General features: G+C 43.4%; 3 protein-coding genes across 3 annotated transcripts; 1 reads left to right on the forward strand and 2 right to left on the reverse strand.

Moving 5' to 3' along the window:
* Window positions 1-2718: 2718 nt before the first annotated feature.
* On the reverse strand, window positions 2719-7496 carry LOC139479164 (serine/threonine-protein phosphatase 6 regulatory ankyrin repeat subunit C-like). Its single transcript, XM_071261951.1, has 2 exons — window positions 6156-7496; window positions 2719-4486 (listed from the first exon to the last, which is right to left on the reverse strand). Exons 1-2 carry the CDS (start codon window positions 7422-7424, stop codon window positions 3869-3871), a joined length of 1887 nt encoding a protein of 628 aa, XP_071118052.1. The 5' UTR covers window positions 7425-7496; the 3' UTR covers window positions 2719-3868.
* A 5852-nt stretch (window positions 7497-13348) lies between these two features.
* Window positions 13349-22316, reverse strand: LOC139479041 (uncharacterized). Its single transcript, XM_071261785.1, has 2 exons — window positions 21195-22316; window positions 13349-13748 (listed from the first exon to the last, which is right to left on the reverse strand). The coding sequence occupies exon 1, from the start codon at window positions 22042-22044 to the stop codon at window positions 21232-21234; it is 813 nt and encodes a 270-aa protein (XP_071117886.1). The 5' UTR covers window positions 22045-22316; the 3' UTR covers window positions 13349-13748; window positions 21195-21231.
* On the forward strand, window positions 16056-19052 carry LOC139479627 (aggrecan core protein-like). The gene is made up of 2 exons (XM_071262468.1): window positions 16056-16653; window positions 19015-19052. Exons 1-2 carry the CDS (start codon window positions 16056-16058, stop codon window positions 19050-19052), a joined length of 636 nt encoding a protein of 211 aa, XP_071118569.1.
* Window positions 22317-22711: the final 395 nt, after the last annotated feature.

The raw sequence follows: 22711 nt of genomic DNA on the forward strand, positions 1-22711 counted from the left end.
GAGGACGCGGTGGATATCTTTGTTTGTTGTTTAACGCCACAATCAGCAATAATCCAGCTATATGACGGCGGTCTGTACAAAATCGAATCTGGAATCCGGAGATTGACATCATGAGAATCGATCTACGCAATTGGGATACGATGTCACGCACCAACCAAGTCAGCGAGCCTGGCCACCCGATACCATTAGTCACCTCTTATGACAAACATGGGTTGCTGAAAACCTATTCTCTATACCCGGATCGTCACGGGTCCGGTCTATCTAAGTTTAGTTTACGTTTCGCTGTATTCAGCAGTATATGGACGGCCTGCGTCAGGGACATGTAAACCGGTGCCCGATAGAATGAGCAATGATCCGCTAGGTCGACGTGGTCGCCTCGCATGGCCTGCATATAAAGGTCCTGTCTCACCCGGTATTCCCTCGGGGGCGGTTAGCTGTACGTCTGCCATGTTTGTCTGATTTTGTATTAACACGTGAGCCGCTGTAATGTCAGAATGCTGTGTGAAATAACGATGGTAGGAGGGATATTACCTGCGCTTCGTTTGGTTTCACATAAGCTGGACTTGATGGTTGGTCGGTTTGTTGTTTTACGCCGCACTCAGCAATATTCCAGCTATATGACGGCGGTCTGTAAATAATCGAGTCTGGACTAGACAATCCAGTGATTGACAGCATGAGCATCGATCCACGCAATTGGGATCGATGACATGCTTCAACTAAGTCAGCGAGTCTGACCACCCGATACCGTTAGTCGCCTCTTACAAGCATAGTCGCCTTTTACCGCAAGCATGGTTAGACTTGTATTCTGGCGAGTTCTTCACACTGCCGAAGAAACTTTCTCCATCGGATGAATCCCTGTATTGAGTGGGCGAGTCGGGATTAACGCCGCTTTGAACAGTATTCAAGTTACATCACAGCGTGTCAGCTTAATGTGGGAAGAAAGCCCAGTCGTCTAAGGCGCCGCGATTCGCTGTGCAGAGTTACGTCCCTTGGGCACACCAGAAACCTATGATTGTGGGTTCGAATCCCGGTTCGCCCCGATTATGTTTCTAGGTTTGTCAGCACCATACCCGTGCTCGTGGGTTTCACCGAAGTGGTAAACGTCTAAGACCTGCATCTCTTCGAGCTTTCCTCCCACATTAAAGCTGACACTCCGTAATATGACTGGAATACTGTTAAAAGCGGCGTTAACCCCAACTCACTCATTCAGTAGCTAAATGGGTTCTGTGGAGTGAGTGAGGTGAGTTCATCACTGCATGTTGTACAGCGAGTGAATGCTGTTTCACACGGCAGTCAGCAACATTCAAGCTTCACCGTGGGGGCTTTAAGTAGTCGAGTCTAGACCAGACAAACCAGTAACCGATAGTATTAGCAATGTTCCACACTGTTGAGTTATTGCAACCAAATCTACCAAGTCAGATGGGGTCAATTCTGCCCTGGCTCACCTGGGTACATGTTAAACACTATTCCAGTTGTAAGGTGTGCCAGCTAATACCACAACAAAGACAACATCAGATTATCAGGCTTTTAGCGTAGGGTAAAGCTTCAGGTATGGCAGTCCAAGGATCCTAATCAGGGAGAATTTGGGATTCAACCAACGGGATTCGGAACCCATCTTCCCGAGGCAATGGAGTTAACTGATTCAGTTTCCACCCTTGCCGAACTAGGTCTGAATTTTTCGGATCGATCGGGGCGCCACCAGTGGCTATTACGAGTCCCATCTATGTCCATCCTATTGAACAAGGTAGATTCTACCTCTTGCAACACTTGCATTTGCTTCAAACAAAGACTTCAGTCAAGGGATTTGGAAAATATCTGTCGAAGCCGAGTTGGCGGTACACATGCTTTACAAATCCTAAAATCAACCGAAATCAGCACTGCGCTTTACGAACCGAATGTCGATTTGGTTAAGTGATTTTGATTGGACTATGCATAGACTCGTTTGTCCAGCCAAAATATAGTCAAATGTTTCCAGCCTAGTCAGTCAACTCCTTTGCCTCGGGAAGATGTCGGATCATGAGGAACTGCTTATGCTAACAAGGTTTAAGGAGGGAATTTGCTTCAACATGGCATCGACAAGGCTTACGGATGCCAATTGCTGGGTGAATATGAAGAACTGACTGTACTGACAAGGCTTAAGAATTAAGGATGCCAATTGCTGGATGAATGTGAGGAACTGACTGTACTGACAAGGCTTAAGAATTAAGGATGCCAATTGCTGGATGAATGTGAGGAACTGCCTGTACTGACAAGGCTTAAGGGTGCCAATTGCCGGATGAATATGAGGAACTGCCTGTACTGACAAGGCTTAAGGATGCAAATTGCCAGGTGAATATGAGGAACTGCCCATACTGACAAGGCTTAAGGATGCCAATTGCCAGGTGAATATGAGGAACTGCCTGTACCGACAAGGCCAAGGGATGCCAATTGCCGGAGGATTATGAGGAACTGCCTGTCCCGACAACCTGTTGACTATTTACTGTACACTGTCAGTTGACAGTGGCATCTGAAAGAGTCCATAAACCAAGTACTGATCCCATTCAATAACTGATCCACCCAAAAACATTCCAGTTGTAATACATATGGTTAGCTTTATAACTAATAACAATGCCAACGCAAGCAAAATACATCAACAGAAGATCACATAAAAGTATAACAGATATTCAACATTGCAGATGTACATCAGTGAGCACTTCAACATTTAACTAAAAGCTTGTCAGGGATTATGTAAAGACTACTGCATGTGTGCATGTGATTGTGTGAAGTGAGTGATTATTGCTTAATGCTGCAACAGCAAAGGGATATATGCAATTCTATTCAATTTCAATTCTGTGAAACAGCTGTTGTTATTAGTCATAATCACATAATCATAATAATGTGACATGGATGTGCAGGACTCATTATCCAGTAATAACTATGAGTGGTTCAAAACTACACCTCTCTCCAGGTGCATGTGTAATAGCTGAACTTAGAACTAACTACCAGGAAATCCCCGAGAGGTGAGAGGAAACCCTGTACCTGTATGTGTATCCGTGTCCCAGTCCACTAAATCCTTCCTTAAACAGTGTACTCTGATTGTGTTGCTACCGAAACATGCTGCATATATCTAAATATACTACTCAAAATAAGTTAAGGACCACCATTCAGGATTCTTTCATATGCAGTTACTTCCTCAACTTCTTTTGAGCAGTATAGATGGCCAATCAACCAGTGCTTATGAGAATTGATATAAACATGACTATTGCTCCTTGCAAGCACATACACAAGCACATCCTTACATTAGCTACCACTGACAAGATGACATTAGCTACCGCTGACAAGATGACATTGGCTACCACTGACAAGATGACATTGGCTACCACTGACAAGATGACATTGGCTACCACTGACAAGATGACATTAGCTACCACTGATAAGATGACATTAGCTACCACTGACAAGATGACATTAGCTACCACTGACAAGATGACATTAGCTACCACTGATAAGCTTACATTCGCTGCCACTGACAAGATGACATTTTGGATATTAAGAAATGTCAGTAGCATTATTTTATTATATTCGCTGCTTACATCAGCTATATATATATAAACTTATGATGTTGGTTTTCTTCTGAGACCAACATCAGTGGCCCATCATATCATGAGAACAGCTCAATAGTTAATTCAACAGAATGCCATGTACATAATTTCCAACAATTAAACGTAAAATTATCTCTGAAATTACATAAGCAATCTGAAAATACCGATAAGCATGTTTCTAAATCCTGATAATACAGTTATCATGAGGAGAGAAAACCACACTTCCTATGGGAAGCTCATCAGTTGGATTGCTTAATGATTGATTGTATAATCTGAAGAAGATCCCTTCAAAACGTCTTCAGGAATATTTTCATCGGCTGAGGAAGAGGTAGCTGCTCCACTTTGTCACAGAAGCGGATGCCACCTAGCGTCTGTCGAAGGCTGCTCCAACACAGTGTCTGCAGTGAAGGGAACGACTGCAGCAACAACCGATGCTCCTCTTCCATCGCCTCCACCAGCTTCCGCCAGTCGCTGTGCCCCACAAACCCTATCACATGCACGTTATACAGGAAGCACCCCAGCTTCCCAACAAGCAGGTCCAGCGCCCACCTCCAGCCATTCGGCTTCTCCAGGCACCATGCCTGTCCTGTGTGAAACGTATTGAAATAGGACAGCACAAGCATGGTGACCGGCGTTCGACCTTGGTTATCTCGGACACATGGGTCAGCCCCTGCGTCTAATAATGTCTTCACAATTGACCGCTCCAGCTCCCAGCCTGTGTTGAGGGCAAGGTGGAGTGGTGTCTGGCCATCGCTTGTCCGTGAGTCAATGTCTACTCCCTGACGCACAAGGGCAGCGATGGTCTTGTAAGTGCGTGCACCGACAGCTGTGTGGATTGGCTCCAAACCCTTGTTGTTCTTCTTGGTGAAGTCGACCCCTAAATCTGACAGCCATTGTACCAGCTCCTGTGAGGCAATGAAAAGATATTTTGGATTAGTTTTTAAGGGGCCAATGTGACTTATATCTTACATGAGTATGGGGGAAATCCAGATTCCAGTTAAAGTAACAGTTAAAAACACAACTGTGATGCTAAAGCAATAGTACTGAGCTGATGGTATGATAGACCATCCCCTTGTTTCATCAAAATTCTAGGTTATATTGAACATGTCTAGGCCTAACATGTCTGTGACTTTCGGTTGACTGCAAAGGAATTAAGTACTGGTTAAGGAAGGCTGCTTTGATCACGGTGAGACGTAAACCTATGAAACTGAATGGATAACCATGTCAACAAGTACATTCAGAATATAAAAAAAGAACTGTTTCATGAAAAAGTGAAGCAAAAATATAGTCTTTTTTCTTCAGGTATCATCATGATCATGGTTACATCAAAAATGGAATTATCAAAAATATGCTCTTGTGAAAAAAGCATCATGAAACAATAGTATGAGCAATGTTATCGCTTGCGCTAATGTTATCTTACTGCCTTTCACAAAACAAAGAACAAAATCAAAGTCTGTTGGATAATATTCTGTCATGTGATTGTGAATTAAACAAAGGTTGAGAGCAGCAACCTGCTATCACCTGAACCACATGCCTTGGGGGACATGGAAAATGTCATGCCGAAGTGATGTAAATTAAATGTCTTGTTTCAAGACTCAGGTCGCGATATGTACCGATACGTACGGTTGGTGTATCATCACATCCTAAGCAAGGTTAGCATGTGTATCAATTCAGTCCAGATAATTCTTGTTATTTAGGGGCGGTCGGGTAGCCTAGTGGTTAAAACATAAGTTGGACACAGGTTTTGATTCCCGAACCTGTGTACAATGCATGAAGCCCATTTCTGGTGTTCCACACCGGGATATTGCTGAATATTGCTAAAAGTGGCGTGAAACAATATTCACTCACTCTTGTTATTTACCGTCCTGTTCCCCAAAACACTTACTTGACCATGTGATTCATTGTTATTGTTCATCTAGCAAATACCTCTGACTAAATCCTTGTCATACATCATTACATATATCTGCCAATCACTGCCTACTCAAGCATGTCATGAGGTCTCTAGCAACATCCACCACTGTCCGATGCTATACTGGGGAGCTGTGTTCCAAATACATGTAGCTGCCTACCTGCCTGTCTGCTAGCCAAATGCCACTGATTTGTAAACTTGTAAACCTTTCTGTAAAGCTGGCCCAACAGTCTAGTTGAAAATTCTAGTCAATATTTATTGCTAGTACAGTATTTTCTATGGCATCAGTTAAGGTGTCATTTAACATGTTTAATGTCAAAATCTGTTGTCATGTTGTTTTCATCTTGTGGTTTATTAGAAACCAGGTTTATGCCGTACACTGATTGTGACTGATATGCACTGTACATGTGGTATTCGCGGTGCGTGTAAAGGTCTAAGAACCATCACAAATGTCAGAGAAACGATAGTAACAAGCAACTTATCAGATTCACTGTTGTTTAGTGTACCAATCTCAAGGATACTTTAACACATATTGCAAATGGCAGCGTCCACAAAGTATGGCTAGTGAAATATGATGAGGGCTTGCCACTTTGGAAACTACGTAATTAATTCACATCCTGGAAGTCTACTGCGATAATATAGTTTATTGCCAATGACAAACCTACATCTATTTCTGTACTTCTGCTACTCTGGACCACGTTGAAAGCTGCATTCTCTCCGGTTTGGTCGATGTACTTCACATCTATCAGTCCAACTTCATATAGGTCCTTCAGGATTGACAAGTTGACTCCATTTAGTGCAGAGTAGCAGATGTCCAACACCAAATCTTCGTCCTCTGTCCTAGGGAACTTCTCATGGAAGGCAAGCATTTCCTTAACAAACTTTGGAAAAACTCTTAATACACCAATGTACAGAGTCGTGTAATAGCTTGTGGAGTCTGTGAACATTTTTGGACCAAAATGTTCCAGAAGACGCAGTGGAATAACCTCATCTTTCCCAGAGTTTTGACGCAGAGCTATTCTGAGAATTTGCTGGTGATTCTGAGCTAAATGTGCATTATTGAGTTCACACTCAGTGTTGTATAAACGTACCAACAAAATGTCCAGACACTCTTTGTGTTCCATCTGACAACTCCACAGCAAGGCATAGTGCTTACAAAGAAATGTGATGTCACTCTCATAGGTATTGATCAACAGAACCAGTATCTCAAGCTGGTTGTTCTGACAAGCGAGTTCTATCAGGGATCCGTAGTACCTCAAGGCCACTGCACCTGGAATACGGTAGCTTCTCACATTTAAAGGAAGCTCTGTTATATAAGTTGCCCCATGATCTATCAAATACTTCACCATGTCATAATTTCCATTAACAACTGCATAATGAATGGGGGTGATGACTCCATCATCAGTGACAGAAATTTTGTCAAAGTTCACCTGAGCACCAGCTTCAATCAAAATCTCCACGATACTCTGACAGTCTAATTTGGCAGCAATAATCAATGGCGTTTGTTTCAAATACATACAATTTACATCTACCCTTCCCGAGTTAAGTAAAACCTTCACAATAGTCTCATTTTCAGCCGATACTGCTGCATGTAAAGGCGGGTATACGGTCACAGAAGCCAGAGTTGCCTCCCCTGACAGAGATTCATCAGCTTCGCTTGCACGTTGGAGTCCGGTGTCGTCCGTTGACAATTGTGCCCTGCTTCGTGTTTGAACGGAAGCATCACTTTCGCCGACAGCAGGATGGTTTAAATCACACCCAGCATCGATTAAGATGCTGACGATGTCATAATGCCCTTGTTCACATGCTACCGTGACAGGTGTACGCCTGTGTTCGTCCAAGGCATTGATATCATGTCCCGCCCTGATCAACTTCAACACCTCCTCCTTCTCGCCGAAGCTTGACGCGACGTGGAGTTCATGTGAGTCGTCCATGGCAATCAAAACTTACTGTTACAGCGGTGTCATAACTGTTTGTTTGTAGACTTGCGTCTTCCCGTGCTACCAGTAAATCGTTCCCCCAAGATAAAAGAGCGCTAAAGGGAGGTCACTCTATATTTCCCTTTTGCCTGAGGCATCTTTTATTATGTTTACTGGTTACTAAGGCTGTCAGTTTTCGATTTGAACTGATGAATATTGATCGTACTTTGTTGCATTACACAATGTGCAAAAGATTATATTTCCTGGTCTCGTTGTGCGCGTGTTAAGAAGGTGTCACAGCTAGGAAATGAAAACAGCCCCCAAATCCACAAACGCTTCTCGTGCATGATGCCGTGGGGCTGTTTACGCAGTGGTTCTATTTGTTCACGTATTCAGATTCTTCCTGTGTTAGGACGGATGCATCAGTCATACGACAACTGTTGTGGATTTGTGCAATAATTGAAGTATATATATCTTAGTGAGAGCTGATTGGTAGTAACATTGCCTACAAAAATATAAAAGTTGCACATTTTGTGTGTGTGTGTGTGTGTGTATCTCAGGTAGTGATGTATTTCAAAGTTTTCCTTTACTTCCAGCGATACCTGATAAATTCAAGTAAAGTATGTCGACAGGCCTGACCGAAGCGAGTTTTGATGTGCTTGCATAGTGTGTCTATGCATCGCTGGTGTTTTGTGAAGAGTTGTCGTGGCTATCGAGAGTAGATAACTTATCCGTCTGGTTGCAGATACGACGTTGGTTGTAGAGCACAATGCTTTAATAAGAGAACTATTGATGACGAATTGCATTTCTTAATTTCTTAACATGTTCTTTTTATGAAGATATAAGACAAGCACGTTTTAAATATGCATGTTATTAAATCTTACCTTTACAAATGTGACTGATTTAAACAAATCTACGTTTATATTCAAGTAAAAAATGTACAAGTCCTATTAGCAAGCACACTTAATTAAATGTATAAACGTAAACAATACTTTAATCCATGAACATTATGTTAACTATGAATATTACCATCTATAATAATGTTTTGTCCAGGATACGAACTGTTCCCTTCTTTTATGCAAAAGAAACGTCACCCCAAGTTACATTGCATGAAAAGTTGTCATTTAAATATCTGGGTAATTTTTGTCAAAGTTTCTAAAATTTGTGTTGTTCAGAGAGATTCGTGGAGTGGTCCCAGCATCATGGTGTGGGGTGGAACACTGCGAAAGCAACAAGAGACTTCCTCCAGCAGAATGGCATCAGAACCATGCAGTGGCCTGCCCTCAGGCCTGATTTTAATCCATTGAGCACCTGTGGGACGAGATTCAAAGACGGCTGAATGATGTCCGACCAAGGCCGACAACTGCAGCAGAACTGCTTCAGACGTTCCTCAGAGTATGGGCTCAAGTGCCTGTGGCCTTCATCAACCGCCTCATCCATTCCATGTATCGACGTTGCACGGCAGTCATCAATGCACATGGCGGACACACGAGATACTGACTTGTGATGCCATTTTCTCAGAGACTAGTGTTGTATTTCACTTTTAGAGTGAGTGAGTATGGTTTTACGCCGCTTTTTAGCAATATTCCAGCAATATCACGGCGGGGGACACCAGAAATGGGCTTCACACATTGTACCCATGTCGGGAATCGAACCCGGGTCTTCTGCGTGACGAGCGAACGCTTTAACCACTAGGCTACCCGACCGCTCCTCACTTTTAGAACATTTGATGACACTTTAATTTCAACCTTGATCATCAGTTTTGCCAAGTTTCATCTTGTGTCTCATAAGTGTACCGTGTGACACATAAATAAACTATTTCTCTCTTCTCTCGCTATCGTCGCCCCCATTCGAATGACCAACTGACCAAAAATAATCCTGTTCGCGCACGCGATGTTATTAAACACTAAAGAAGGTGTATTGTTATTTAACGGGTGATCTCTTCGCGGGCGAGTAATATATAACAATAGCAGAGTGCTACAAAGATTCGTGTGGGCTGGCCACTATTTTGTGATCAACTTGAGACGTTTCCCGGGTTGTGCGGTTTGATTCGTGCAAGAAACCAGGCAGTAAATAAACCCAGTAGTGCCACAAATGTTATATTTGTGATAACACTTCCTGAGTAAAGTACAAATTGCAGTTATTTTTTTGGCGGCAGCAGGCTAAAACGGCACCGATTTCTCAGGCGAAAACGGCACCGATTTCTCAGGCGAAAACGGCACCGCATTTGGCGAAAACGGCTACTATGTGACGGGCGAAAACGGCACCTCTATTTCTAATAACGATAAGAACGATATATGTAGTAGCATATCTGATTTATGTTATTTGTTACATATTATTTGATGTATTTACATGGTATTTCCTCTTTTCCGGTTGTTCACAGATAACTACATACATTCACATATATACAGTTCTTCACACTTTACAATATCGGCCCATGTACCACCGAACATTGTGATAGTAGCTGACTCAGGGGGCTAATTTCTAATGTAAACTTGTTTTAACTTTTCACAATTATTGGTGTTTGTAAGAGACGATGTGTGTTTATTTTAATTTATTTTACTTCGAAGCATATAAGACCGTTTCCGTGGTCTTGTGGTAGAGCGTCCGCCCGGATAATATTTATTTCATTTGACCACTTTCTAAATGGCATTGTGTACTCCAGTAGTGCCAGTCTTGGAATACCTTATTTACAACTTCCGACAAATTGGCAGTTCTACCTTCGATATAAAATTACTGTAAAATTATAGTACTGTTTTGGCATTCGTTGCTTTGGGTCTGTTTCTCGTGCTTGTTACGTGCGCGAAGTAAGAGATTTTACGTGAGCTTCAAATTGTGATTGTCACTTTGGAGGTGAAATGGGGTTCAGCGTCGCGTTCAAGATTATTGCACTTATATACGACACGTGTGTGTGTGTGTGTGCGTGCGTGCGTGCGTGCGTGCGTGCGTGTGTGCAAAATTTGCTTGTTTGCCAATCCCTCCACTTTATGGAATTAATATCACACACTCTCGGAGCAAGGATGCGACTGGCTTTGATGTAGCTATTGTACAAACCTGAATAAAGAGGGCGAGATTTATGATTGACGATTATATAAGCTAACCTTCAAGAATGAAAAGCTGAACGAAACAGACATAGTCGCGCGTGTATTGCGTCCTAATTCGATATTGCTAAACTTACATACGCTTGTTCACGTTCTGAATCTACCTCCACACCACACTTCCTCAATCACTGCGACCGATTAATCGTGATGCTGCTATACTAGTGTGATTATTACCGAAGCGTGTGACTGGCCAATACCACTGTTATACAGAACCTAGTGGGAACGCATCATTAACTCAGGCGGTGGATCTTGTTCTGTGGAGATATTAACGAATTTTGCAGCCAGTAGACTGTGTTGATAACTGTGCACTATTCGAGGTGCAAAGTGTGTGTGACTTAGTGGGTGAGTGAATGAATATGGTTTTACGCCGCTTGTAGCAATAATTCAGCAATACCACGATGGGGGACACCGGAAATGGGCTTCACGCATTGTAGCCATGTGGGAAATCCAACCCAGGTCTTCGGCGTGAAGAGCGAACGCTTTAACCACTAGGCTACCCGACCGCCCCTGTGTGGCGATGAGGACACCGAGCATGGACGTGTGTTATGAAGGGAACACCCTTGTTATTATACAAATAATTACTCTTGGCGAGGTCAGAATGCGAAAACAAGGACCCAAAGGACCCAAAGACCCGATCCCTGATGTGGTTGAGACCTGACCGACGAAGGCGTCGTGTCTTCGTCAAGAGTAATCATTCGTTTTGTTAAACCGAAATTCACTCAAAATATTAATGTATCTTTATTGTAAAATGTGTAAGTTATGACAGCTTCCAAAAATTAGAAATATTTCCTTAATATTTCCCTGTTGTATTTTTGATGGTTATATGACAGTGCACGAATTATATCACAATTATCCTGTAAACTGTAATTAGTTTTGCAGGTATATAGCAGTATATTTTTTACAACCTCGATTTCACGCAATTCAATGTTTTTTAATTTCGTTTTGGTAAGAAATCTGTCAGACGATCATAGCATGCTGTTACAGAGATTCATAGCACACTGTTATCTTGTAAAAATAATCATATGTCAATGCCATTATGTTACGCATATTGTTTAGGATATGTCAGTACCTCATTAGCATCGATGTCAACAAACTGCCTGTCAAAACGATCTTGTTTACTTTTTCAAGAGTTTTCCATTGACCGTAACTTTTGAAGAATTCATCGTTCCAAGCATAGTTACGCAAATTAACCATCAGATACAGATTAATCATACCTTCGTCCTTCAACAAGCAGGCAACAATCCCTTGGCAGTTCGATATTTATCCATATTTGTGTGAATTTGTAATCAGGGCAGAGCTACGCATTTCGCTAACGCCCGCCATTTTAACTTTGCGACAGCTACTTGGGTGGCATTGAAATTACTGAAATTGTCTAAAGCTTAGCATTTTGCATTATAAAGTTTATTTAATATAATGAATTACTTACAGAGGAACCCAGAATCGTATTTGATGATATGTCAAGAGGTGTATTAAAGTTGCTGTTGGTTCTGACATCAGGAACTATGTTATCTTCGCTGATGTATTCATGCGCAGTATTTCGCATCACTTTGAACATGTTACACATATATGACATCCAGTGCTTCCGTCAAAGCATATCAGTAGCCAATTCGTGTTTTTCAAGCGTCTTATGTATAAGATAAATTCCAATTGCCTTCTGACATTTGAAATCTTCTTCTTTGAATTGTCCATAGTAATTCCCAGTCGATGTTGTTTGTTGTTATTACGTCCTCTCGGCAGGCAGCAAGGACGTAGCAGGACGTAATTGTTTATCTTGTGTTAGAAGGCAATTAGTGAATCAATTAGACGTAATTAATTAATTGGTATAAATACCAAATTACCTCCTGAGATGATTCGCCTTTCTCTTTATTTCAGTGATTTTAGGTTGTGAAAGTAGATCCCTAAAAGGAATAAGGACGTAAAGAGACGTAACTTCTCGTAATTTGATTGGTCAAAAACAGGCACGTGACCATTTTCTCACACCTATAAAGACGATGAGGTCCATACGTGGTACGGATTAACCAATGGAATTGCAAGATTCTTAATTGAGGTATAACAAACAGTAATATTGCTGCGTTTGGCATGAAACCCAAACCACCGACTACCGCTAAGCACACGCAATGAGGCATATACCTAAGCATCGTTGGTGGCGTGTTGAAAATCAGTGGGTATCACTGACATCGTAACATCTTCAATGTCATGTCCTGCCTTAAAACAAGGTGCCATTAAACATTAGAGGGGCGGTAGGGTAGCCTTGTGGTTAAAGCGTTCACTCTTCACGCCGAAGACCTGGGTTGGATTTCCCACATGGCTACAATGAGTGAAGCCCATTTCCGGTGTCCCCATCGTGGTATTGCTGAATTATTGCTACAAGCGGCGTAAAACCATATTCATTTACTCACTAAACCTTTTGGCTGCACAAAGCCCACGCAATGAAAGAGAGAAGCGGGCGTAAAATGGCATAAGTCGCCCGAGTGTCATCGTGAATACTGATTGACCCACTGGACACAGAGAGTGAGTGAGTGAGTTGGGTTTAATGCCGCTTTTGACAGTATTCCAGTCATATCACGGAGTGTCAGCTTAATGTGGGAGGAAAGCCCGAAGTGATGCAGGTCTCAGACGTTAACCACTTCGATGAAACCCACGATGGTGCTGACAAACCTAGAAACACAATCTGGGCGATTCGAACCCACAATCATCGGTTTCTGGCGTGCCCAAGGGACACAGCTCTGCACAGCGAATCGCGGCGCCATAGACGACTGGGCCACCCGTGCCCCACTAAACTCTGTAATGTAAAGATCCCGGTTGTATAAACGACGAACACGACTGTACTGTAACGGCTTTTTATTATTTGATGAGTACAGTGGATAGTCACTGGGATATCTGATCAGTCGTGCCAGATAATGCACGGAGTAGCCCGCTCTGTGCTGGATTATACAACTAAACGAGAAATACTTGATCTTGATAAATATATACATCTCCAAACCTTTGTAATAACTAACTCCCGTGACGTTCCAAACATAATACTGACGCAGCGTCCTTAAGAGTAGCGAAAGTCATCACCAAAAGTCTGCAATCAAAGGCAATACACTGGGAATACTCCTGGAAAGGTAATACAGACAGTCACTATAGAAGCATCAGTCGATCCATAGACGGACCGGATGTAGACGGATTACTGCCCCTGGACCAAGGACACACGTGACGGTGAGAACTGTGTTGGTTGCGGGTGGCGCTGGTTGTGCTGAAACATGAGATATGAAGGGAGGTGTATTTCTGATGAACGGAATTGCAAACGTAAACAATGTCTTTGACACAACAGTTGTCTTCAATAGATTCAACAAAACAAACGCATTAACCAGGTTAGACACAATCCTTTTGAAATTTGTAAGAAGACGTCATAAATGTGTGGGTTACAGGGAACTGCCAACACAGTATTGTGATTTGATTTTAATTATATCTGAGATTACATATTGCATTTTAGGTCCAGGATTTATTAATATTGTACAGAGCTTCGTCTTGACTGTTGACAAACAGACCGTCAGATCCATGTTGATTCTGAGAAATTTCTGGCGTCAAAGTTCTGGCACGCATGCGCCTACACTAAAGGTCCATGCGCCCCAAGAGCATGCACTCATCCTCATGTGTCAAGTTATTATAGACAGTTGCTGTGACCTCTACATATGTGTCAAGCTATCATAGACAGTTGCTGTGACCTCTACATATGTGGCAAGTTAATAATTATTATAGACAGTGTCTGTGATCTCTACATATGTGGGAAACTATTAAAGACAATGGCTGTGACCTCCACGAATGTGTCAAGTTATTATAGACAGTGTCTGTGACCTATACGAATGTGTCAAGTTATTACGGACAGTGTCCGTGATCTCTACGAATGTGTCAAGTTATTATGGACAGTGTCTGTGACCTCTACGAATGTGTCAAGTTATTATAGACAGTGTCCGTGATCTCTACGAATGTGTCAAGTTATTATGGACAGTGTCCGTGATCTCTACGAATGTGTCAAGTTATTATGGACAGTGTCTTTGACCTCTGCGTATGTGTCAAGTTATTATAGACAGTGTCTGTGACCTCCACATGTGTGCCAACCTATTATAGACAGTGTCTGTAATCTCTACGAATGTGTAAAGCTATTAAAGACAGTGTATGGTATAAGGTGTCTGTAAACCAGTGGAAACACCTCACTATAAGATAAACCTCGTTACAAGGCGCCTTGTTTTACCGGCAGGTATTTCACGTAGATATCCCAGTAAATCCAGTGGTAAGCGGTAATTGCCACGTTAACACTAAGACCTTCAGCTAAAGCTTATCTCCTCGAATTCTCCTCACAGTACAGCTGTTGGCACGCCGTGAGTTAATTATATCCCTTTGTAGATTTATGACAGTGTTATCAGTCAGCGTGCTCGACTTGATGAAACCCACAAACATTCAACTCAACGATTGTCCGCACCATTGTTGTCTGAGTGTCCTTATGTGTGCACTATTTACCTCCTTCTTGAGGAAAAGCCAAATAAACTCATTTTGTGTGACAAATAAAGATCATTCCCCCTTTGTTGGCAAAATATGGCGTTATTAGAAGGACAAGAAGAGATACGATTACTGGAATGAAATATGGGTCTCGTTTTTGGAGGAAGGCTGACACTCGTTAATGGCTAGCGTACAATCTGTGACTATCTGTACAATTTGAAAACGAAAACTAATATTTATTAAAAACAAATTCGCCCTGTTCTCCACTCTTACAATTTTGCCCAATAAAAAGCTTATCCTTTAAATGGTGTTCATTTGGCAAGATGGAAGGCCAATATATGAAGTTCAAAACATATCATTTGGGTAAAAGACAAAACAATACACGAGCTGTCGCTTGTTTCAATCTTGATGTGAAGTGTTGCATTTTCGGGTCTAATATCTACACAGACACAAGCCAGAATATGGAGTCCAGGAGAGTCGAGCCACTTGAGGATTATTTCCCACTTCAGTCTGCACTCCACGATAAACACAAACCTCTCCACTATTCAAACCGAATGGGTTGTCTCAACAGAAGGGGTGTATCGGTGCACCCTTTGTAGACAAGCGATGGGGTGGACACACATACCACAAAGGGTAGCCCGTGCATATGTCATCAAGTGTTGTGGACATTATCAGTATGTCACAAACTGTAGTGGAGAGTGCCCGTATGCCACACATTGTAGTGGAGAGTACCCGTATGCCACACACTGTAGTGGAGAGTGCCCGTATGCCACACACTGTAGTGGAGAGTGCCCGTATGCCACACACTGTAGTGGAGAGTGCCCGTATGCCACAAACTGTAGTGGAGAGTACCCGTATGCCACACACTGTAGTGGAGAGTGTCCGTATGCCACACACTGTAGTGGAGAGTGCCCGTATGCCACACACTTAGCGGAGAGTGCCCGTATGCCACACACTTAGAGGAGAGTGTCCGTATGCCACACACTTAGTGGAGAGTGCCCGTATGTAACAAACTGTAGTGGAGAGTGCCCGTATGTAACAAACTGTAGTGGAGAGTGCCCGTATGCCACAAACTGTAGTGGAGAGTACCCGTATGCCACACACTGTAGTGGAGAGTGCCCGTATGCCACACACTGTAGTGGAGAGTGCCCGTATGCCACACACTGTAGTGGAGAGTGCCCGTATGCCACACACGATAGTGGAGAGTGCCCGTATGCCACAAACTGTAGTGGAGAGTGCCCGTATGCCACACATTGTAGTGGAGAGTACCCGTATGCCACACACTGTAGTGGAGAGTGCCCGCATGCCACACACTGTAGTGGAGAGTACCCGTATGCCACACACTGTAGTGGAGAGTGCCCGTATGCCACACACTGTAGTGGAGAGTGCCCGTATGCCACACACTGTAGTGGAGAGTGCCCGCATGCCACACACTGTAGTGGAGAGTACCCGTATGCCACACACGATAGTGGAGAGTGCCCGTATGCCACACACTGTAGTGGAGAGTGCCCGTATGCCACACACGATAGTGGAGAGTACCCGTATGCCACACACTGTAGTGGAGAGTACCCGTATGCCACACACTGTAGTGGAGAGTGCCCGTATGCCACACACTGTAGTGGAGAGTACCCGTATGCCACACAGGATAGTCGAGAGTGCTCGTATGTCACAAACTGTAGTGGAAAGTACCCGTATGCCACACACGATAGTGGAAAGTACCCGTATGTCACACACTGAAATGGAAAGTACCCGTATGCCACACACGATAGTGGAAAGTACCCGTATGTCACACACTGAAGTGGAAAGTACCCGTATGCCACACACGATAGTGGAGAGTACCCGTATGCCACACACTGTAGTGAAAAGTACCCGTATGCCACACACGATAGTGGAGAGTACCCGTATGCCACACACTGTAGTGGAAAGTACCCGTATGCCACACACGATAGTGGAGAGTACCCGTATGCCACACACTGTAGTGGAAAGTACCCGTATGCCAATCTTTATCACCTTATTATACAGTTATCAGCAAATATACCCCCCCCCCCCCACCCCCCACCCCCCCCACTCCTAGTCGCTATCACCTCACTATACAGTTACATCCGAATATATACCCCCATTCCAATGACCTCACTATACAATTATCTCCGAATAAACTCCCTATGCCGTCCCACTCCCACACTATACAGTTACATCTGAATGTACACACAGTCCTGTCGCCTCATTAGACAGTCCCACCTAACAAAATACCCTCTGGAAGTGGTCTTGTACTCATAATAATTTTTTTACGAGTCGAACAGACTACGTTTCGTCTTTCTATTTGACGTCGCCGATAAAGAGTTTCACCTGCACAATGTGCCATGCAGGAGGACATTGTGCCAGTGCTATATTTCCCTGTTGGCCATGCCAGCTAGGCAGGACACTCACTCCGATAGTCGCGATACGATACTTAACCACGACCGTCCCTAGTCAGATGGTGTGTGTAGAAACATATCAGTTAACTGGTTGTACCCGAAGTGAGAGATGTGAACGTGTTTCTGTGTCTCTGTCGTGAAGACCGGGGCGTGGCATTTAGAGATGTAGGTTCACAAACGACAAAGACGTTACCTCACAAACTATTGTTGACATATACGTCAAATTAATTATTTTCATTATTAAATATGAAACGTCCTGGATGAGTATATCCAGGTGTGACATTGTATGGTATGATATCTCCTGAGATAGTACACACAGGAATCATACAACACAGCCTGATTTACTTTAAGCTGGTTTAACACAGTCTGGTGTAATATAACCTGATTTAACACAATCTGGTTAAATATAACGTGGTTTAACACAGCCTGGTTTAATATAACCTCGTATAACACAGCTTGGTTTAAAATAACCTGGTTTAACACGGTCTGGTTTAATATAACCTCGAATAACTCAGCCTGGTTTAAAATAACCTGGCTTAACACAGCCTGGTTTAATATAATATGGTTTACCACAGTTGGTTTAATATAACCTCGAATAAGATAGCCTGGTTTAATATAACCTGTTTTAACACAGCCTGGTTTAATATAATTTAACACGGTCTGGTTTATCATAACCTGGTTTACCACAGCTTGATTTAATATAACCTCGTATAACACAGCCTGGTTTAATATAACCTGGTTTACCACAGCTCGGTTCAATAATATCCTGGTTTAACACAGCCTGATTTAATATAATCTGGTTTAACATAACTTGGTTTACCACAGTTTGGTTTAATATAACCAGCGTAACACAGTCTGGATTTATATAGCCCGGTGTGACATAATGACAATACTGTAAACTCACAGAACCACTAATTTTAATTCGTTATATACGTTGTTCGTTATAAGCATATGTACAGCATATGTACAGCAAATGGACGGAAACAAGAAATAGTTCGTTATATCCGTAAGTTCGTTATAAGCGTGTTCGTTATAAACGTAGTTTACTGTATCCATATGTTGAAATGATCTACCCAGGAAGTGGTGTCAGTCCAACAGCTGGATGTGTCGTGTCTTTTAGGTGAACAATTGACTTGCCTTTGCATGTGTTTGTGACGGGTGTCACCGATGGGCAGAATACGCCCACCTTTTCGCGAACACCCGGTATCATCACTATTTGATAGTGATTCATAAACACATGCTCATGATATAGTCGGAATCGTACTATCGAGTCTACTTGCAGCAGAGATTTCTGTACATATAATTGACGCATTATTCCCTGGTAACTCAGTGCTACCTTTTGTCGGTTTTTATTTCACCAAACAGTAACCAAGCTTCAGGCATGTTTGTTGTTTAGTCCTTAAGTGACACGCATGACTAGTCTCTCGGCGACTTTCAACGCCGTCTCGCTTCACTGCCCCCAGGCGATTTCAATAATCAACTATTAATCTCAGCCGATGTATCGCAGTCACCCGAACTCTTATAAACGTGTATACACAACAATGCGTGGACAATGGAACGTTTCATAGGGATTGCAATGCTATAGTTGTGGAGGTAATTCCCTAACAGGATCAGAGGAGGTCATGGGCAAGACTGGAGCGATGTAACTGATTGTTTGCTGGGACAAACAACAATCATTTGAAAACTGGCCGCTTTCACCTACAAGCTGTTTACACGTCTTGCGTGACACTGGCTTCACGTGACAATACTGACATGACGTGTCACAACTGATTGTTGGCCATAGCCTTAACAACAGAGAATACTTTCTGTCGGGTGTGACGCCCATCGTGTGATGACTTGGTGTCTGTGTGTTGACTGTGTTGACTGTGGTGCCTGTGTGTTGACTGTGGTGCCTGTGTGTTGACTTGGTGCCTGCGTGCTGACTTGGTGCCTGCGTGTTGACGGTGGTGCCTGTGTGTTGACTGTGGTACCTGTGTGTTGACGGTGGTGCCTGTGTGCTGACTTGGTGCCTGCGTGTTGACTGGTGCCTGTGTGTTGACTTGGTGCTTGTGTGTTGACGGTGGTGCCTGTGTGTTGACTGTGGGTTGATTGTGGTGCCTGCGTGTTGCCTGTGGTGACTGTGAGTTGACTTGATGCCTGTGTGTTGACTGTGTTGACTGTGTTGACTGTGGTGCCTGCGTGTTGCCTCTGGTGACTGTGAGTTGACTGTGTTGCCTGTGTGTTGACTGTGTTGACTGTGGTGCCTGCGTGTTGCCTGTGGTGACTGTGAGTTGACTATGGTGCCTGTGAGTTGATGGCATTAAATCATTCAAGTATACTGTGGCTGAAGGGGTCGGCACGGGTACTACAGATATGTACCCCAGGTACGTTTCTGTATACAGAAATGTACCCTAGCCAAAATCAGAATACAGAAGGATACCACTGGATAAGTCATTTCCGCCGCAGGCCGAATTGCGCAATACGCTGAACCGGTTTCTTGAACGCTTTCGTATACGACACGTCAGGGGTGCCAAAACGCGGCATAATTCAACATGGCAGTACGCGTTGTATCTTTTTGCCTCGGTACTTCCTTATCATAAATGGATCAGAACTGTCATACTGTTGTATGAGATGCATTCCAGTCTGATATATATTTTATAAAAGGAGCAAACACAGTGATATTACTGAACGTACATTACTGTAATACTCCACGATGCACAGCATTTTACTGCATGTGCTCGTCATCAGGGAAACCAGAAATACAAGATGAACCGGTTTCGGTTTCGGGTTGAGGAATATGGACTCGTCCGCCGTTTAGGGTACCAGGTACCCTTCTGTATTCTGATTTTGGCTGGGGTGCATATCTGTAGTACCCGGGTCGACAGCGACCACTTCAGCTTTACACGGCCCCCTGTACATGGCACGATCGAGTAGTGTGCAATAATTAAAATATTCTCCCTCAAGCGATTGAAGAAAAAACGCAATTATTCATATTGATTTTTACACTGCAATACACCCAATGCTCACCAGGAGCCGTTGACATTCAATGTTTACAGTGGCAGTAATGGCTGCCTAACCATCCTCTTATCGGGAGAATGGAGGTTGATTCTTCCTCTATAGAATATTGTAAAGATGGACCATTCACTGATGTTCTTGGACATAAATTGTTGTCCCTAGCAACGATTCATGTAGACAAAATTTAATGTCAACACTAAACACTTTCCCTCATCTCAACAATGAAGCCAAATATTGATCCTATTACAAACTACAGTAAACTACGGTTATAACGAACACGCTTATAACGAACTGACGGATATAACGAACTTACTTTGTGGTCCCGACTACTTGCTGTAGTCATGCTGTATATGTACTTATAACGAACTACGGTTATAACGAACTCAAATTAGTGGTCCCTTTGAGTTCGTTAAAACCGTAGTTTACTGTACTTTGTACTTACATAGCCGTAACAAGGACTCTGTGGGCGGGTTGTTACGAGCATCAGATTCATTTATGCTTAACTCTTTAAATAATGTTTAAAATAAACTCGACAACCCTTCAAAATACCATAAACGATATAGGTCACACCAAGCCATTGTTTTTTCAACTGCTTACGTTCACAAAATTTCAAATTGTTTACAGTAGACGACCGAGAGATTGATTTGATTACATTGTCGGTATCTATGTCAGATATATATGCGATCCTAGAATGGATATTGTCGCATTTTTCCGTAGTCGCTTTAACGGAACTAAGCAAACATTAACATTATTAACACACCTCGACAATGTGTCGCCTATTAAAGGATACGCACCTTGATTCATAGGATACATAGATTACAGATGTGGAGATCAGTAGCCGTTGATCCTGTCCCCGTCGCTCCTGTCTGTGTCGTTATTCCGGGACTTTCTTCCGGAGAGTGACGACATGTACCGATCTATAGCATCGGGGCCCATTCGGCATATCTCGATAGGAGGGTGGATGAGCGGGTTCCCATCCAGAGCGGACGAAGTGTATCGGAATCCCCAGTCCAGTTTCAGCAGCTTACCAAAGTCTCTCGGCAGTTGCCGGATTCTGTTGTTGCCGATCCAGAGACACCGTAGCTGCGTGAGCGTGCAGATGATGTCGGGCAGCTTTGTGAGGTCGTTGATGAAGAGGAGGAGAGTTTCCAGCTGCTTCATGTCTCGGATCTCCTCCGGCAGAGCGCTGATGTGGTTGTCACTGATGTCCAAGAACTCGAGATTCTCTAGTTTACACAGCTGCAGCGGGAATTCCTTGAAGTCGTTGTTGGCCATGTGAAGACTCTGGAGGTTCTTCAGGTTGGAGAAGTTGCTGGGGAGGGAGGAGAAGTGGTTGTTGCTGAGGGCAATCCTCTCCAGCTGCTGCAGCAGAGCGATCTCGGGGGGCAAGTCCTTCAGTTCGTTTGTGTCCAGCATCAGGACCTTTAGATTGACCAGTCTCCCAATCGTGGGTGGACATGCCGGGAGCTTGTAGTCCAGACACGCCTCTCGCTCCGGACTCAGGTCAAGGACCTCCAGCTCCAGAAGGTGGAACACAGAGTCGGATATATTAGCCAAGTCCTTCCCCCGCACTTTCAGTTTCTTCCATCCATAGTACAACGGGTCCTCCGTCTCAATTCGCATCCGATAACTTTTCACCGACATGTTTTCACTATCCCAACTCTCACCTGTAAACACCACAGCTTTGTTCAACCTCAGCAGATATCGTTCATGAATTAGAAATATTTGAAGAGAATATTATCTGTCGATAGGGGACACGCACAGATCCATGATGGCTGAAGGTGGCAGCAGGGACAGCGGTGTACGTGGGATGTGGGACGTTGTCGACTTCCTTGTCCTCCGTTACCTGGAAGTGTATGTAGATATTGTACTGACCTATCAACAGGACCGTGTCATCAAGTCACGGGCTACCCAGTGCCACAACATCATCTGTTATATTTAGTCGGGTTATTCTTCTAAATGTACATAGCAACTTTCCCATGAATCCAATATGTGCATCGATCTGTGTTATAAATAACGCCATCATTCAGGCGTGTCAGGGTGAATTATTTAATACCGCTGGCGCAATGTTGCCAGACAGGAAGCGCCGGAAGAAGACATAAATACGGGGACCCTGCACCAGTTGCCATGGGGATGGGCCACGTGACCGCATTGCCCACGGACACTTACACTGACGCCGGGGGACTATATGGTTAACATATAGGTGGAAAGTCGATACTGAATACAATACGGGGTTAACATATTGATGGACAGACAATGTTGAATACACAATATAGTTAACATATAGATGGGCTGGCGATATTGAATAAAA

The sequence above is a fragment of the Haliotis cracherodii genome, unplaced genomic scaffold, assembly GCF_022045235.1.
Source record: "Haliotis cracherodii isolate W230 unplaced genomic scaffold, xgHalCrac1.p SCAF_4, whole genome shotgun sequence".
In the NCBI taxonomy this organism is placed as follows: Eukaryota; Metazoa; Mollusca; class Gastropoda; order Lepetellida; family Haliotidae; genus Haliotis; species Haliotis cracherodii.